The 19941-nt window shown below is 44.2% G+C and overlaps 1 protein-coding gene across 1 annotated transcript in view; it reads right to left on the reverse strand.

The window, feature by feature from the left end:
• CDK14 (cyclin dependent kinase 14) overlaps positions 1–19089 on the reverse strand; it is a 223932-nt gene extending 204843 nt beyond the window's left edge. The window contains exons 1-2 of the mRNA XM_083578781.1: positions 17929–19089; positions 9038–9069 (exon numbers count right to left, since the gene is read on the reverse strand). Coding sequence (XP_083434907.1) covers positions 9038–9069; positions 17929–18028 — 132 coding nt within the window. The 5' untranslated portion in view covers positions 18029–19089. The remainder of the gene's footprint in view (positions 1–9037; positions 9070–17928) is intronic.
• Between the last annotated feature and the right edge of the window lie 852 nt (positions 19090–19941).

Consider the following 19941-nt stretch of genomic DNA (forward strand, 5'->3'; position numbering starts at 1 on the left):
CAAAATACAAGGATCTTTAGAATTAAATATTGAGATAGGCCTAGCTTTGACAGCCATTTCTTATGCCAACAGTTTTCTAGGCAAACTGCCTCCATCTGCAATTTCCATCTTGAGATAATGTGTTAACACAGACCTCATGGCTGCAACATACAACCACGATGATGTTCTGCTTCTTTTGTTTTTCGCCCTCACCACCCACTGCTTTGCATGTTTAGCCTGAAGAACAGTTCTGAGGAACTCAAAACCTTGCTGTTTTATTATATTTTGGTTGGTCATTTCCTATGGGCCAACACAGCTGTCTTTGCTTTTTATGCACCCAGATACAGAGTACCAAACCGCCATATTAAATGCATCCAGTGGATGTGTTTGAATGTCGCTTTAATGCATGCTTTAATGTTAATGGTTTATCTATAGTTTAATGCAAAGGAGCAGCATGCTAGTACACATGATTGTAATGCCGTTCCCTAAAACAAATCATTAGAAGCAAGCCAAGATCAAATACTGGCTACTGTTCATGGTTTGTTTGGAAGCATGAGCTTGGGTACAGATGACACGACAAGCCAAGGCTGTGTTGCTCCTGGCAAAGTCTGGAGTGGAGAAGCAAAACAGGGACTATTAAACAGTGCACACTAGCATACGTACTGCTAGTCTGCACTGCAAGATGTTAGTTGCATTAAACCATAGTTAAACATTAACTAGGGTTTAACACGTGTTAACTCAGCCATTAAAAAATAAAATATATCAATCCACATCTGTTTTCACTAAAGGATTTTGCCCTAGTGGTTAGATCAAGAAGTTCCAAGCCTCCAACCAGATGAAGCTTCTACAGGCCTCTGCTGCCTGCCTACAGTTGATGCCAGGAAACCACACAAGAACCAAGCTGTTCTTCATGAGGCAAGTGACCTCACTGAAAAAAAGTGACTGCCAATTGAGTTCTGCTGAAAATATTTTCCCCCCCACAACTTGTTTTATACAAGTCTCACCTCTTCAGAAAGAAGAGTTAGCTTATGCTGTGCAAGATGCTGTCATTTTTAATTGTATTTTTATCGCTTACTTTATTTATTATATTGTGTTTTATTGTATTGCAATCTGAATTCCACAGATCTCCATCTTAAAACACAATATAAGAACAAAAAGAAGCAATAAAAATACAATTACAAATATGACTATTTGAAGCATGGCTCCCGCTGGTTCTCCCCAGGCACCGCAGACCATCTGAATGAAGCTTAGCCGACCAGAGGTGGCAGACAGACCAGAGTTTGAGAAGCCCTGTCCTGGGACTTAAGAGAAACTGCAGGGAAAAGTAATCCTATGCAAAGTTGTGGTCCCTTTGGTATGCATCCCTGACTGCACAGCCAACAGGAAGAAATGTGACTAAATTCAATTTTCAAAAAGCGTATAAAAGGTCCCTATTGAAGACTCCCAAGAGTTTTCTCAAGTGAATCTATTAGAGGTCACTAAATCACTGGGCGGGGACAGAGACACATCTGCAACTCTGATACCATTTTAGCTTCCCATGCAGAAATATGCACACAACCCAGCTGATCAAACAAGGAAAAGGTCACCATGCTTCATCCCAATAGGAAAGCAGCTTATTTCTTGCTAGCATTTCCACAGTCCTTAAGATTTTCCACTATATTGTTAACTTTACAACATTTTAGAAACCATTTCAACATCTGCCGTGCATTTTCCCATGATGGAGTTGGTTTCTATTGACATTTCGTTCTGTTCTTGCCTTTGCTTTACACAAGACAGAAGAAAACCTTGTGATGTTTTGCCTAAACAGATCCACGTTATTTTGATAAAACTTCTGCTTGGGAACAATTGGGAGTCAGGTTTCACCGCACTTAGTATTTTGGAGAAAATACATCCATTCTGTTATCTGCTCCTGGAAAGTACCACACCAGGTTGGGGAAGGAGAAATAGAACAGTCTTTATCTGACCATCTGCTCAGACCAGGAAAACATGGATGTCTCTTCTCTGTCTGCCTGTATTCCAAGAGAATGACAAAACATGTTGAGACAGAGTCAACAGGCTTTTGTGGCCCTTCACTGTTTCAACAGTACCATAAGAGGAGAGAGGGCGGCTCAGGCAAAGATCTCTTTCACTCTACAGGACAACCCACCACTAACTGCCCTGTTGGAAAGATCCCAGTACAGCAGGACATGATGACTATGGCCCTCTCCCATAGTTTCTAAGCAACACAACAAGTGCTGAGGGGTATACAAGACTGCCTCTGAAAGCCAGATGTTTTAGAGCCATCATGACTAGCAGCTATTGATAAGACGTTGCTTCTAAGACAATGGCTTTATATCTGCTATTTCTGTGTTCCCATCGCCCAGATATTTTGGCCTACAACTTCCATCAGCCCCAACCAGCACAACTGATGGGAGTTGTAATCCAAAACATCTAGAGGGCATCAGGTTAGCAAAGACCGTGCTCTCTGTGGGAAGACGTTCCAAAGGTAAGTCAGGAGGATCCCAGTTTATCTCCCAGTCTTCAACTCTGGCAACTCTGTCTGAAGAACGTTCAATCTTCATTAGAAAAGAATTATATTTCTTCTGACTAAGAGTATACAGCAAGATTTCAAGACAATCCTTACACTATTATGAAGAAAGGCTGCTTGATTTAAATGTAGTTTTAGTCCAACATTTACTCAATAGTAGGTTTGAATGAGATTGCATTTTAGAGCACAGTTTGAACCTGGTTCTGTCAAACGTTCCAGTGGGATTTGCTTCCAAATATGTATCCTAAGCACTTCAGACATCAGCACCAAGAACCTAGCTGCCATACCATGGAATGCTGCAGCTACTGGAATCCAATCCCAGGACAACGCAAATACTGTAATGCAATCTGGATTCCAGCAAGTCATGCAAAAACCTGTTAACTGCAGAGCAAACAGTGCTATCACAGCTGCTAAATTTACTGCAGTATTCTACCACCTCCTACCTTTGTTTTCCGTAACTGAATATATTATTTATCAGCGAACGTGAACAGTCAAGGCATACACTGAAGATCAGTAAGTATATAACAACATCAAGAGAGCCAGACACACATTTCTGAGCTCAGAAATTCAAATGCTACACCACATCCCTTTCAGCAGTCTTGGGCAATCACTCTCTCAGTCTCCGTTCCAACCCTGTAAAACATGAACAACAGCAATTACTTCTGCCCACAGAGGTAGTTGCGATAGTGAAACAATCAGAGATAGTGAAGCCTAGTAAGACAGTTCTAAGCTGAACAGCAAACCACACCAGAGAGCAGCATTTGTAAATACAAGTAAATCAGGAACGCTTTTCAGCCTGAGAAGCACATTTACTCTTAGGAAACCTTCCGGAGGGGCCTGCATTCCAGTGGTGGGTGTGGCCACAGTGACAGAACAAAAGTCAACCACTATACAGTCATACCTTGGTTGACGAACAGAGTCTGTTCCGGAAGTCCATTTGACCTCCAAAATGTTCGAAAACCATAGCGCAGCTTCTGACTGGCTGCAGGAAGCTCCTGCACTCAATCGGAAGCCGCATCAGACGTTCGGGTTCCAAAGAACATTCGCAAATCGGAACACTCACTTCCGGGTTTGTGGCGTTCGGGAGCCAAGACGTTTGAGTCGCAAGGCGTTTGTCAACCAAGGTACAACTGTATACCATTCCCAGTATGTGGGGTCTGATTTATCTGTGTCTATAGAAACCCCACCCATTGGTTGGTTGTTTAAAAACTATTCATAAACGGAGCATCCATTAAAGTAAACAGGTATTTTCATGGCACAAGTGGACATTTATTTTTCAAGCTTCTATACTACCTAGCCTCTCAGAATCAGGTGAGAAGTCATTGCAGTAACTTCAAGTCATTTAACTGACTGTAAAATAAGTTACTTCTATGAACTTGTCTTTCTACCAACTACTTCAAAGTGCACATCACCTCCCAACACATCCTGTCAATACATTATTTCCAGGAAGTGTGATATAATCTGTTACCATTAGAAGCCGGTTACCTGTTCAGAAATCCTTTTTTTAATAAATAATAAAATAATAATAATAATAAGTTTAAAGCCCTGCAGGAACCTGTAAGCTATGCACTTCCTACTTCCTGCAGACCATGTGTACTAACTCCACTCCTGCCCTCAAGATAGCAAACTTGCATGCATGGAAGACAAATTCTATACACTCCAAACATATCACTTCCAGAGAACCTAGACAGCTGAATTGCTCAGAACTATCCTCTGTGTTTTTAACACTGTCCCCCATTCCCCGCAGGCCCATTTATCATTCTTTTTTATATTTCCTACACACTGCACTAAAATCTGTGCTTCCTATTCATATCAGATCCCTTTGCACTTCACTGATTCCCTCCCCACACACTCAATCTCTACATCGGCATCCTGGTGCACAGGGGCAGAAGAACGACCTCCTTTTCACCGATGAAGCATTGTTTGTGTGTAAAAATCAATAGCTTACTATATAAAGCAAAGAAACAGCAAAAAAGTTCATTGCTGCCCATCTTGCCTTCCACTGAAGAGGTTAAGAGATCAGCTATTTCGCTGCCGCCCCCCATCACAAAGGTCAGCCAGTCTCTGCGACTGGTTCTCCTGACCCCACTTTGAAAACAAAGCAAAATAAACCTGAGATGGAACAGAATAAGTAAAAGACAGTTCCCAGAATCTTCTGGCAGATAAAAACTTTTAGTGCCTTGCCTGCTTTATTGTTGATGGGCGGCAGGGAAGACGGGGACATAATTTGCCCTCCCTTAGCCTGTAATGCATGCCCCATTCAAAGCAGCTGTTTGAGATTCCACTCCAATACAACCCATTAGCAAGAAAGGAAGATGTCAAGAAACCAGAGAAGTAATTATGCTCTACACACAGTCCACTCCATTTTAGCCAAATAATCTATCAAGAGTTGGCACTTATCTTAAGCAGTTTCTCAGACAACCCACAGCTATGCAGATTGAAATCATCTGCCGCACGATCCAGCAACCCTACACAGCTTCCACAGGGCACAAGGCTGCCAATCTTACATAACCTGTATGCCCTGAACCCACACCATTGAAATACAAAAACAGACGCCAACGCACTGGCAGAATACCATAATGGTGCAAGAGGTGAATGGAGCAGCAAGAGCCAGTTCAAATCTCACCTTAACAATGAACTTACTAGGTGACCTTGACCAAGTGACTGTTTCTTTCAGCCTCGGTCTTCCTCAAAATTCCACAAAATGGGCACAAGGCCAACCCCCACCTCACACTTTACTAGGATTGCTAGAATAATCCATGCGAAGCCCTTTGAACACTCAAAAGCACTTTGGGGGAGCGAATTACTACTATCATTAAATAAATACCAGATGTCAGAGATGGGAAACCCTTTTTCAATCCAAGGGCTGCATTCCCTTGTGGACAACCTGTCAGGGGCAGTATGCCAGGGTAGGTGGGTCCAGGTGCAGAAGTGAGTGGGCAACTTAAAAAGGCAAAGAGACCCCTGACCATTAGGTCCAGACGTGACCGACTCTGGGGTTGTGGCACTCATCTTGCTTTATTGGCCGAGGGAGCCGGTGTTTGTCCGCAGACAGCTTCCGGGTCATGTGGCCAGCATGACTAAACCGCTTCTGGCGAACACAGAGCAGCACACGGAAACGCCGTTTACCTTCCCGCTGGAGCGGTACCTATTTATCTACTTGCACTTTGACGTGCTTTCGAACTGCTAGGTTGGCAGGAGCTGGGACCAACAATGGGAGCTCACCCCGTTGCGGGGATTCGAACCGCCGACCTTCTGATTGACAAGTCCTAGGCTCTGTGGTTTAACCCACAGCGCCACCCACGTCCCATAGTGGGCAACTTACCCTTGGACAATAGGCTGTATTCCAACCACGCAGAGGCACCTACATCCCTGCCCCTGCACATATATCCACATCCAGGCAAGTAGAAAGGCCCAATCACAGTCCAAGAACACGTTCCAGACATGCAAAAGAACTTGGAGGAGGATGCAGAGGAGGGTGAGTGACAGGGGTGACCTGGGGAGAATGCCAAGGGCCAAACAAAGAACTATGGGAGACTGAATTGGTGTCACAGTCCAAGGTTCCACACCCCTGCCCATATACAATCATGAACAAATTAAGAGGCTTTCGTTTTACCGCGGATTTTGTGAGAGAGGACAGAGGTTAAATATCACCTAAAGCGCTTCCTTCCTCTCATTATCTTCCACTTCACTTGTAGGAGCAACAGAGCTTTTAGAAGCTCTTATTTACACAATTAGCATTACAGACTCTGGCAACGCATGCCTAAGAAAACATCTACTAAATGTGTCAAGTGCATTCTTAAAAATTAAAAAAAAAATCACAAAAAGATTCCGAAACCTTTTGTTTATTTCAAAATATAAGATTCCGTCTGAGACAAGAAGTTGATGAAGTGTTTTAATATTTTCTTCCTGTATTGTGAAATTTTAAGTAATTCTAACATCCTGTCAGTTTTGTTTGAAATTATCTAGTCTCCTCAAAAGAGGGGAAACAAAGAACACAGTGGAGAGAGAGAGAGAGCAAGTATTTTAATACAATAAAAAAGAACAGTATGATACAAGCTTATTTGTAGGATTTATGAGCTAGGCTTTTAACAAAACAATTATAGTGCTTGTGCTCAGATACCATTTCTGGTGCTTTCTGGGAAGCTACATGTCCAGACCCACAAGCTCAGCGAGCAAGAGACTCACTGACTTCCTAATCTTTGGGTACGTTTCATTTCCAGAGTTCCATATTCCATTTCTTTGTATTTCACATTCACATCAGCCATGCCCACATACTTTCACTTTCCATCACTCTCAAAGCTCAGATGCTCAGATTTTAAAGTCCTAAATCAGACAGAGAGTCAAGATTTCCTTGCCTAAAACGATTCTTGCAGTTCTGCAAACCTAGTCTTGGGCCCATTATCCACTGGTCACCAACCATTTCATCAGGAACAATATTAGGAAAAGTGAAAGGGTTCAACGCCCTGTAGGACCAGATTTTTGAGGAGGTCAAGTTATCAGATTCACCAACAGCACTTTTGAGCCTTGCTGTGAATTTTCTTCTGGAGAAGAAATATCAACTGATAAATGGAGGCATTCTCCAAACCAACACAGTACCAGTCAACTGCAAGTTCTCCTTGCCAACCTGTTCATTTTGGACTGGACTTCTGGTTTTCTATTTAATTAATTAGGGCATTCATATACCACTTACTAGTTAGCATTTCTAAGCAGTGTACATAAAGCAAACCATACAGTATAAAACAGCAAAATAATCATAAAACACACACACACACATGAATGCAACCTTACTATGCCTGCTGCAATGATATTTTTTTTAAAGCCTGTGTCATGGCATCTCAAGTTCATCAAGAACTGCCCCTGTCTGATCTCAGTTGAGAGGGAGTCGCACAGTCTTGGGCTCACAGCATTTTATGCATGGCTTCTAGTTGTTACGATTTATGCATCCAAGACTGGCCCAAGGAACTCAGTGATTGGGCAGTGATATAAGGGATCATTTGGTCCTCAATATATCCTGGACCTATCTTATTAAGGGCCTTGTAAATGAATATTGAGCATGGCCAGGTCATACATGGGCAGTCATGTAAGCTTTTAAGCACCAGAGGTATGTGTTGGTTTTTAAAAAATAAATAAATTATTAAATTGGTACGGTAAAGGTAAAGGGACCCCTGACCATTAGGTCCAGTCGTGACTGACTCTGGGGTTGCGGCGCTCATCTCGCTTTATTGGCCAAGGGAGCCGGCGTTTGTCCGCAGACAGCTTCCGGGTCATGTGGCCAGCATGACTAAGCCACTTCTGGCGAACCAGAGCAGCGCACAGAAACGCTGTTTACCTTCCCGCCGGAACAGTACCTATTTATCTACTTGCACTTTGACGTGCTTTCAAACTGCTAGGTTGACAGGAGCTGGGACCGAACAACGAGAGCTTACTCCGTCACAGGGATTCGAACCGCCAACCTTCTGATCGGAAAGTCCTAGGCTCTGTGGTTTAACCCACAGCATCACCCACGTCCCCATTAAATTGGTATAGTGCTCTAAATCTCAGGACAGTTCACAACATAAGTCTTTCCCCGTTAATAGCATTCGCTCTCTTTAGTGGGGTTAGAGAGTTTGGCTATAGCTGGAAAGATGTGGGTTCAAATCCCTACTTGGCTACAAAGGTCACATGTTGGTCTTGTGCCAGCCTCTCTCTCTCTCTCCTCTCTGCCTCACAGGGTTGTTTTGAGTATAAAATGGAGGGGGGGGGGACCATGTGTGTTGCCTTCAGCTCCTCAGAGGAAAGGCAGGATATAAATGTAACAAAAATAAATGGAACTCATAGCAAAACATATAGATTTGTAAATTAAGAATCCCTGCTCATTTTCATAAAAGGAGGATACAAGACCATGCATATGAACAGATGATCCAAACAAATGCATAATCGAAAGGTAATACTTGGGACACTCTACTCATATGCAACTATCTTTTGGTGATCCAAACTTGTACTGGCAAGTGAGGTAAACTCCTTGGGAAGTTTAGAGGCGGAATAGCAAAGTTTGGAATATAAATTACATTTGTCCTGATGTTATTTGATTGCGGTTCTGTATTTTACCAATTCATAACTTCTGTAAACCACCCAGAGGACTTGGTTGATAGGAAGCATGAAAATGTTGTAAATAAACAAACATGGAGAAATTGGAGATGGAGATATATATACATGCACATCTCATGTTAGTTTTCAACAAGAACCACTAGGCCAACCTTGGCCAAACAGGTAAGCCCTAGGTGCTTTGGACTGAAGCTCTCATCAGCTGGCTGCAGTTGATGTGAGCAGCAATCCAACACGCCTGGAGGCCACGCAGGTTGGCAAAGGTTGGACTAGGCTTTTCTCATTTGAAGGCAAAATATATAAACATTCCTGTTTGGAATCCAGTACTCATCTCAGTGTCTTTTGTCAGAAACTACATCTGAAGAGAAGGGAAATGAAAGACAGTGAAGTAAACGACTGCAACTTTTAGTAGTAAAATAAAACAGCCTGAAATATTTCACCTACCTCATCAAAGCCGTTGTCATCTTTCTTCAAGGCTGCAAAAAAAAAAAAGAAAAGAAAAGAAAACTGGTTATCTGCACTGTATTTCAATCAGTAGCAAAGAGCCAGGGACGGGGCGAAATTTATCTGCATTTCACAAGTAGGCAACCTCTGATCTACAGGCCCTGTTTCATATAGGGAGCAAGGAATAATAGGAAATAGAAGAAAGGAGGACAGAAAGAAAGAGAAGGTTCTGCCCACTTTTGTCTCCAGCCCCTGCCACTGCCTGTTTGCACCTCACAACAGATCACCTCCAAAGGAACGGAGCCCTTGACAAAAAAGGACTGCCCTGCCCCTGTTGTATATTGAGTATTTACTTGCATAACACTTTACTCAAAAAATCGAAATGTTCATAGGTTAGTAGAACTGCATAGCAAGCATGAAAAAAAAAATCCTTTAATAAGTTATAATACAACATTCAGTTGTCTCCTCTAGCTCAGCAGGACTTGAATCTGCACGTTTCTGCTTTCATTTAAGCACACCTACGGGAGCTTGCAAGTGAAATGGCAGAAGTTGATTGTTCAATAAGCCTATTGTGGACACCTTGCCATCCATTGTTTACTTATAATGTATTCCATCTGTACGAAATCAACAATTACACAATAACATACCTTGCTTAATGTATTGCCACACTTCCCCATAACTTATCTCCATCTCTTTCTATCCACATGGAGTTGGGCAACTAAAATGCAGAGGAGATGGCCTAGGGCTGATGAGAGCTGAAGCCCAAAACATATGGAGGACACCAAGATGGTGAAGTCTAAGTTACACCCATATTTATGGCCCACTCATAAATGGTTCAAAATTATTAACAGGGAAGAAGAATGGGTAGCTGCCTAATGGATAAGTGAAAGCCTGCCTTCATCTTCAGACATGGCCAAACTTGGCCCTCCAGCTGTTTGGGAACTACAGCTCCCATCATCCCTAGCTAACAGGACCAGTGGTCAGGGATGATGGGAATTGTAGTCCCAAAACAGCTGGAGGGCCAAGTTTGGCCATGCCTGATCTATATGAATATACCCATTAACTTGTATCAGGGACAAGGACTTTGAGGCATTATAGAATGTTGGACTTCAGGCGACCAGAGGCAGGGCCTTTTCTGTGGTAGTGCCCTGTAAATGGAAAGCCACCAGATGCATCTGCTGTCAGATGAAGATCCCTAGATTATGTTGTGGCTGAAGGAACATTCCACAGAAGATGACTACATATGGAGGATTCATTTCCAGGTCCCAGGTACGAGGTGCAACGGGGGGGGGGGTAATGTGGAGTCATGCATGCATGAGCACATTGCATTGCTTTGCTCCTTCCATCTCAGCAGGTAAAGGATGGGCCACCCTAACTTTTAATTTTCTATTTAAAAAAAAATAATGTCAAAAGTATAGCTAAAAAGGCATATATGACCATTTGCAAACTTAACATTGACAAATTTTAGTAGTAGTAGTAGTAGTAGTAGTAGTAGTAGTAGTATGATAACTAGCACTTGCAGCTAGGTAGCTAAAACATTAGACCAAATGGACAATTCTGCTCACAGTTTAACAATAAAATCATCAAAATGCATCTTTTTTTCTGCAGTTCAAGCTATACGTTATAGCTTTTTCCACAGAAAGGCAGCTTAGAGACTCTTATCACCAAGGAGTGAGAAAATCACATTATGTTTAAACACCCAGACAACGGGAGTGAAACAGGAGAGAAAATGAGAACAGCTGTAGCTCAACATCTAACTTGCAGCAGCTGAATGAGATGGTAGCAAACAAAGTTACTAGCATACAAAAGAAAAATGCTCAGCTTTTACAAGATAGCTGTTACCACCTTGCTGATTGAACTTCTAGCCAAATTCTTGAGTTTTAAACTAACTCCTGCACTCTTGGCTCACCCCTCACCCCAGCTTCCTACCAAAATACATGATCTTTAACACACACACATAACAAAAGATAAAGAGTTCCTTAAACACAAATATTTTTATGTACACACTTAAGCTTTTAGGGTGCATTTATTCAAAACATTTACATGTTGCCTCTCCACATATGCACCCAGGACAACTCACAGTCTTAAGAGAAGTAAACAAACATAAATCAAAAAGCTGCATTAAAAAGCAGCAGCAATAGCAATGCAGTTAGATGGGTTTCAACCAGCTCCTAAAATGCAGAGGAGCAAGCCGCAGGCAGACACCTCTGGAGAGACAGAGCTACCACAGAAGAGGCCCTGCACCCGATTGCCACCCACCTAGGGCCTCTGAAGAAGATCTAAAAAATATTAGCAAGTTCATAAGGGGATAACAGATCTTCTGTTGTCTATCTCTAGCAGCTGTCTATCCTTCTGCATTAATGCTACTAAGCACGACCGCACATCTCCATCCTAGCACAACCATGCAGAAGGGGCAATCGCACTACCTACCATGTGTTCACTACCCACCCGGCAAAGTGGCATTTTTAATCACTGGGTGATTTTGAACATCAGCCCTCAAACCCCAGGCAAGACCATGCCAAACATCATCATCCTTAAAATGTGACCTCCATGCAAACTTAGCAAAGTGTTCCAGTCCAATAACATGTGATGCAATTCTGCTAACGAAACCAAGCAGGTTTAGCCTTGTAAATTGCTGGGTGGAAACTACGTACCTGAGAACTATGCACAAGCTGCTCCGAATTCCTTGAAGACAGGCTTATATTTAAATAGATTGTGACACAAACTGGCACAAAAGTTGGATCAAATCCTAAAATGCTTAAATTTCCCAGTGCAAGCAGAATGTGAAGTCTGCAATTAATTCCATTTGGTAAATTTAGAATTTACGTAGGGCAGTTACTCAGAATGCTCTTAAAACAGCTTCCATGGGTTTTGTTAGGAGCCCAAGAAAGTGATGTTCAAGCTTTCAGAAGAGTTACTTCTGAAAACAACCAGTGATGTAGTTGGGTGCCTTTACAGTGCGATCCTAACCTTACTCCCAGGAATTAGGATTGCAGCATTGGTGTCTATAGTGTGCCTGGGGCAACCTTTCATGAGCTGCATTTCCTCAGAATATGGAGGGATCATACTAGTAGAGGGTAAGAACCAGAGTCAAAAGTGAGTTTTGTTATCTCTGCATTTTTCTGCCTTTGTCTCCCATTCCTAATCCCATTTTTATATCCTCCCTGCTAACAATGTATTTTCCACCTTTGCAAACTAAGCAAAGGAATGCAAGAAATTACCCCCAAGGTCACTTATGCCTCAAAAGCCACAGGCTGCCTATCTCTACTTGAGAAAAAAAGATAACTAGAGAGGGAGGGAATAGTGTTGCTTTTTTAAATATATTTTTTCTTTCATTATCCAGTAATATAGGAACTGTAGGCTAGCCACCAACGAAACTGAATCAGGAATAATATTCAGGTGACAGACAGGCGCAATGCACAATTCGTTTATGGAAGTCACTGGAACAAGATAGGGCAATAGCCATCGGTCACTGACTTTAAAAAGGCAGAACAGGCCTATCTATGGCTATTAGCCATGACAGATAAATGGCATTTCCAGGATTAAAGGCAATAAATACCAGCTACAGCCTGAGAGGGCTTTAGGTCTTGCCTGTGGCTTCTTGGGGATCTCTGGCTGGGCCAATGTGGGAAACAAGATACAGCACTGGCCTACAAGGTCTGCACTCTTCTCAACTTCTTATAATTAATGAATGGACCTCACTCCTAAACACAATGCAGTGGTCACAACTTAAGAGTTACAGCCTACTTTTATTTCCAGTGCACTCATGCAATCAAGCGATTAAGAACTGCATAAAAGGGTGAGCAGAAGGTAGATCAGAATCTACTAGCAGATTGCTAGATGATTTGCAGTAGATCCACAAGGGTTTCTGGTTCTCAAATGCTTCGCAATAAAGCACCTAAAACAAATTTAAGGGCAGGTGTAACCAAATCATCCATCTGGATAGGTGCACCAAATACATTCAAGAAATAGCCTCAAATCCGCCCGCCCCTTCAGAATTAAGGAACTGCTACAAATCAGGGATTCTAACACAATATCTGGGATCTAGGCAGGAGTTTATCCTGAAACTAGCATTGCTCATGTCCACATGTGGGCCTAATCGGGATTTCCTCTTACCGTGGAAAATCTGATAAGTAAATATAGCCATTGTACATAGCCAGTCAATCCTGCAGACATGAGCACATTTTGTGGGGTCAACAGTCTACCATTTCAGTGGGTTGCTTGTCACCAAACCCTATCTCCGCTCTCTCCTCACCCAAGCACAACTCTGAACTTTTTGTTTCTGGGTAGCACTGAACCAAATAAATGCAATACCACTGACTGCCTCGTGCCCAGTTTGGAGAAGTTATTCGCTCAAGGACACCACGAAGCAAATGTGGGGGATTACCTGGGAGACTATAACCACTGCACTTACATTTGGCTTTTATATGTGTGTGTGTCGTCAGCAGCAGCAGCTTTACACAAGACAACATTAAAAGCAAAACAACAAAAAAGAAAATTGATATTGCTCTCTAAACTCTCCCCCAAAAATCCACAAGCTTTTCCTTCTTGCCTATTGTGAAACACAGTAACTAGCTGGATAAGGTTGATAAATATTTTCTCCTGCACTCTTCCCAGAAAATATATGTATATGTATATGTATATGTATATGTATATGTATATGTATGTATATGTATATGTACTCAGGTTCAGAAATATTTGAACACATGCCCAGAATGGGAAAAGGCAGAGGACGGCAGAGGCAGTGGTGTCCGGTTCCATTAGAGCAAAAAGAGCATTGCCCCACAAGTCTCAAACATCCCACCCCCCTTTCCTGCCTTCTTACTAACAACCAGTTAAGGTGGCTAAACTGGCTGCCAGCTTCCTCTTCCCTAGCCCCTGTGTTGCCTTTGGAGAAGAGGACAGAAGCAAAATCAGAAATAGTTAGCTCTGCCTGTCACTGGGCTTGACTTTGCTCTGTTGGCCCTCCTGCCCTGCCATTCTGAATGGACATCACTGAAGGAGGGAGAAGTGATTGGGGAGGAACAGAAAAATGCAGCCTAGACACAATCTTTTCAAGGTCTCCCCAGAGTGTGGATAGCAAGCCGCAGAACAGCAAGGGATATTGGGAATGTGTGAAAGCTAACTTGCCAAACACACAGAGAAAAACAGGATCCAAATTATCTGTTTTGTGCCAGATCTGCAAAAAGCCTCAGATGAAGTTTTGTACATTACACGTTTGTTATCTCAAACTGCATTATTCACCCTCTACCAAAAAATAATAATAATAAATCCTTCCTTGCTATGGCTAATCTAACTTTGTAGCTTCAACAAAGGGGTCTCAAGTCCTTGTGCCATTCCAAACAAGGTAATATTTGAAGCATTCAGAGTTGTCAGGTAATATGAGTTTGGCTTATATTTTACCTTAATTCGAAGGAATTACATACACACCAAGTAATCCCAACAGACGCTTACTGCATATTTCTATCAGACATCCTTTTACACCCCTTTTCTAAGTCACTGCTGCTTGCAATGACTAGCAAACCATTTATACTGTCAAGACATACTTTTTTAAGTTCAGCATTTGCCAATAGGGCAAAGTGGAATTAATTTTACAGGAAAATGTTAGCCTATGCATAAAGAAGCTGTAACTAGGATTTCATTTCAGGCAAGAAGGCGGGCGGCCAAAAAAACAAAACAAAACCCCAAGCCCCAGAACTATTTAGTGACATCAGAAATATGGATGTGGGCAGCAAGTAAATACTTTAATATAAATATAAGTAGGAGGAGCATGTAGAAAATGATAGACTGGGATTTCTCAAAAGCTATCAGTAGTCATCTCACCTGAAACCGAGAAACACCCTTCCTGTTTGTTTACCCCAACTTATTTTTTAAAAGTGCATCAAAAACAACAACTAAAGCACCAGTTTCCATTTCCTCTAGACCTCTCTGATTTTGGGAAGGTCCTAAAACAACCCCAGAGTCGGTCACGACTGGACCTAATGGTCAGGGGTCCCTTTACCTTTAAAACCTTCCTACCTCCTTCTCAAAGCTTGGAAAGCACTACATAGGCTCTGGGAAAGAGGCAGGAGGACTCTGGGACCCTATCAGAGCCTCACACTTCCTCCCCAAAGCCCAGTGCACAGACTGAGCGCCCAGCGCATGCACACCACTTGCACAGCCCTAAATCCACTCCTGCCTACAGCCCTTCCTCATTTATTACATTTCATTTCTGACACTGCTGAATGATCCCAGACGCTTCCCTATCAGGCTGACAGCACACTGAATTGGGAGTGTCTCCCTTTCAGAGCAAACTTTCTCAGATGATCACCCTGTTAAGTTATCCAGCTTGTTTTTTTAACAATAAAGTAAAGCCATAAGTAATGAGGACGGCGGGTTCTGAACAGAGGTGGGGAGCCCTGCAGGCTGCATTCCTTTCTAGGCAGCCAATGGGGCAGTAGTGGTCAGAGGCAATGAATGAAAATTCTAACAGGCTGGTTTTTACACACACACAGTCGTCTCTGTCGTCCACATCCAGGGAAGCAAGAGGCATTATCAGCCTCACATTGCACCCTGGCAAAAGCACTCAAGAAGGGAACAATGCAGGACCGCTAAGGAGCGTATGGCTGTAGACAGGGTGCTCCCTAAGGCCTGAGGCTCCCATCTCCTAAGCTGACTTGGAAGCAAGCACCCACCGAGTTCCGGGGAATTTTCTCAGAGAAATGTGCTCAGAATTTGAGGGTTTGTGCTGCGATCCTATACAGCACACACTTTGAGAATTAATGGGACTTCACCCACTTAGGGAGAGTTCTTGGAATTGTTCAAGACAGGGCTGTAAAGTGTCTTGCACAAGCATAGAGCCTTACCCCCCCTCCCTTTGTACACACTATCACACTCTGTACTCTACAAAGGATATTCAGGACAAAGCAAGAAATACCGAAAAAATGACTAAGAACTCTGTGGCAGGCGGGGCTGAGTGAAGTAAAACAGTGGTCACAAGATTTAAGATAACAGAAACGAACGGAATAGTTTAGAAGACAGGGCATCGTTTTTCTATTCCTATGTCACTTCCAATTGGCAATCTGGCTGGGAGATGCAAGAACAGAAATTAAAATATGTGTGGCTCTCACAATGGTGTGTCAGCCTGCAAGTCCTTTGTGAGTCAGCAAGCCAGCAGCACTGTAGATTCATAACAGTATTAAGCAAAGATTTAAAGGAAAAGGAAATAACTTTGCATCCGTAAGTTGGACCAGAACCCGACAATTCGGCTAATTCACAATCCCAACAACGGCCTCCCTTACAGCTAAGCCATCTGGAAAACTAAGCTCCCACTTATTTATACTCCACCAGCAGAAACTATGTAATTAAGTGGCATTGCATGTCCCACTTTGGTTTTTAATTACAGAACAGCACCTAATAAAATAGAGAGGTTCCTTTTGCTATTACAACAATATTAACAGTGGATATGTAGGAGGCGCCCCCCCCGCCACAAAAGAGGTTACCCCTCAAAATAATTTCCAAATACTGCTGCTCATTCATTGCACACTTTGTTACCTTCTTTTTTGGGGGATGATTAGCTTACGTTTGTGACTCATTCCTTCTCGTATTAGGAGAGGAGGGTGCCTCTGAAAGGTCCAGCCAGGCTACACACAATATGAGTAGTTTCAAGTTATAAACCATTCGGACCCACATTACTCTGACTCTTTCTACAACATAATGGGCATGTTCTAACTGGGTCATCTCATACATCAAATCCATGTTTGCCATGATATATGTACTTGACAGCTGCAGTCAATCAAAGCAGCAATGAATGTATGCTACTATGATACACATTTGTCTCATTCACATTTTTTTCAGTGCAAACCTCAGGCACGTGTAATGCAACCTGCACTAGACCTGAAGTCCTTCAAATGTTTTGGATTTACAACTCCCACCAGGCTCAGCTGCCATGCCAGGGCTGATGGGAGTCGAAGGCCAAAACATCTGGAGGGCACCAGGTTGGCAAAAGCTGATGCAGTGCATTAAGTGGTTCATCAGGCACACGTACGAGATACTATTTATTCCCCTCCCCCCAAGCATAACACTCAAATCCATAACTAAAGGCTGTTTGAATGCATGGGTCCAGTTAATACAGAGTAACTTCTACTCCCAAGTCCAGCACAGTCAGTAATTAGCATAGAATTAAAAATCACTACTCCACTTTCAATGCACTTTTGTGAAGGGGAGGAATTAGGGGCGCCACCTTTTAACCACTCTTGACTAAACGAAAGAGAACTTAGTTCAGGATTGCAAAGGAATAACTAATCTTAAATTATCTCCAATACACGAACATCGAACCTACGATGTAAAATATACTCAACACAGAGTAAGTTTTGTTGCGTGTCCAGCATTAACACTCGACGTTTTAAAAAATAAATAAATTTTAGGGCTCTTAGCCCAAATACATTGAATTGGGAATCACTTCTAATTGAGACAGTTATCTGGGTTTGGGGCCGGGGGTGGGGTGGGGGAAATGAATCTGATCTAGCAGCAACTTTTGCGTATTCGACCAGATGTTGCACAAAAAACTGAAAGCGGGAGGGGCGTCAAGAGAGAAAAAGAGGACTTCATCCGCATAAAGCGACCCAGAATAATAGCTCTCCCCCCCCCCCCAGCGCTTCCTCGCGGGGCAAGGGCACCCAAGGAGGAGCAAGCGAGGCTTAAGCATAGCTGTCAACGTTTCCCTTTTCTTGCGAGAAATCCTATTCGGAATAAGAGAATTTCCCTTAAAAAAAGGAAAACGTTGACGTAAGCAATGCCGCCCCTCGCAGCCGGGAAGGCTCGCAAAAATAATGATGATAGACGCCCTACGCGCAGCTGAGCGAGCCTAACCCACCGACATCCCCCGGCTTAACTCGCTCGCTCTCACCCACCGATTCGGCCGAAACTCTCCGACAAAGTTCGCCGCAACTTTTTCATCCTGCTGAGCTTCTTCTCGGCGGGCGGCGGCTGCGAGTCGAGCAGGTCGCACATCTGGCTCCGCTGGGAGAGCGCAGAAAGAGGAGGAGGAGGAGGAGAAGGGGGCGGCGAGAAAGTCACCCAGCGCCCGCCCGGGAGCAGGGCAAGAAGAGGCAACCTCAGCCCGAAAGGAGGCGGCTTGCCGGTGCTGCTCTGCACGCGCACAACGCGCCCCAGGGAAAGCCCCGCTTCGTCCGGCTGAGCAGGGGAAGCGCTGCGCCCTCTCGCTCTTTTTACGCGAAGGCGCCCCGAGACGCAGCAAGCGCCGGGGCCGCCGCTACTTCGCCGTCCTCACCCATAGCCAAGTTTCTCCCGCCCGCCCCTTCGAGGAATTGGGCGACGCGCTCCCCGAGACAATGAGGGGTGGAGAAAGGAGGCGAGGGCGGGGGGGGGGGTTATATCTGCGGGGAAGAAAGAGACCCCAGGAATGGGGAGGGTACGAGAGAAAAGCAGGAGGAGGAGGGAAGGAGTAATGCGCCGAGGAGGAGCAAAGCCCTGTCAGGGACTGCGGCCAGAAAAAGGGAGGCTGCTGCTGCTGCCGCCCCTCAGCCGAGCAGCTGCTCCTCCAGCCGCGGCCCGAAGAACAACTCTCTCCCTCCCGGCCGCCCTCGCTCTCTCCCCTGGAGGCGGAGGCCGCCCGCGCCCCGCCCACGCTCCCCGCTCCCCGCTCCGCGCGCCGCTCATTGGCCCGAGCGAGGGACGCCGGCTCGTCGGGGAGTTTTCTTCCTCTCCCTCGCTAGTGTTCTATTCTCTTTCTTTCCCTCACAATGCAATTGGGCTCCTTTTCTTTTCTTTCTCTCTCTCTCTCAGTCGTCAGGCCCCGAACCAGCCCCGTTCCCTGCGCGAGGCTCACTTGATATATAAGGCGGGAACTTTTGCTCCCGAGGAAACAGCGCGCGGGAAACTTGGCGGCTTCTTGAAGTCAAAACGCGCCCCCCCCCCCCCCCCGCAGCGCAATCCTTAAGCAAGTTTACTCTCAAGAGAAGCCCCGCCAAATTTGGCGAGAGGAGGACTCTCCTCCCCCAGTACCGCCTTCTTTGACTTATTCCCCTCCAGATGTTTTCGACGGCAACTCCTACCATCCCTGACTGTGCTAGCTGGGGCTGATGGAAGTTGGGTGGGAAAGGATGCTCTCTAGGACAGCCTTTCCCAACTTGGGGTTCCCAGAGGTACTGCAACTCCAATCGTCCCTGACCACTGCTGGCTGTGGATGATGGGAGTTGTAGTCCAACAACAGCTAAGAACCCAAGGTTGGGAAAGGATGCTCGAGCCCAACAGATTTAATTAGGCCTTTAATTTTCAGGGAGTGAAAAGTAGGGTGAAATATATAAGCAGATAGGTGGTCCAGCAAGCGCTGTCAGTTTGTGGGGGCTGGCCTTTTGCACCAGCAACTTCTGCCGAAACTGGCATGTCACTGCAAAAAGTCCTCCTTGCTTTTCAGAACAGATGAGTGCACAAGCAGTTGACTTCCTCTTCTGCTTTATGGTGTCCACATGACACTGGGTCAAGTGTTTCTGCAATAACAGCTTAACAAAGACTTATAAAAGGCAAAGTGTACACAGGTAGTGTTGAATTTTAACACATCAGTTGGCCAAGGTGAATTAATCTAGAGGGTATCCTGCACTAGGGGAAATGTGTTCGCCTTTGCTGCATGTGTTTAGCTGGCAGTACAAATTGTATTTTAACCATTTGGCTCTATCTGTCTAGCACAGGGTACAAAAGCAGGGAGAAAGACAGAGGAATGGAAAACTTGGGTGAAGGGGAATGGAATATATTTGGAGAGAGCCTAGCTGGCAGGCTGGAACAGGCCAATCCTCACTGCAACATTTTGTTGCGGTTCCCATTTTGTATCTATATTTGTATGAGGGGCTAATGCTAAATAAACAGTGGCTTACCTCAGACCACCCTGCAGACTGAGATGTCATTAA

The sequence above is a fragment of the Podarcis filfolensis genome (assembly GCF_964270895.1).
Source record: "Podarcis filfolensis genome assembly, chromosome: 12".
In the NCBI taxonomy this organism is placed as follows: Eukaryota; Metazoa; Chordata; class Lepidosauria; order Squamata; family Lacertidae; genus Podarcis; species Podarcis filfolensis.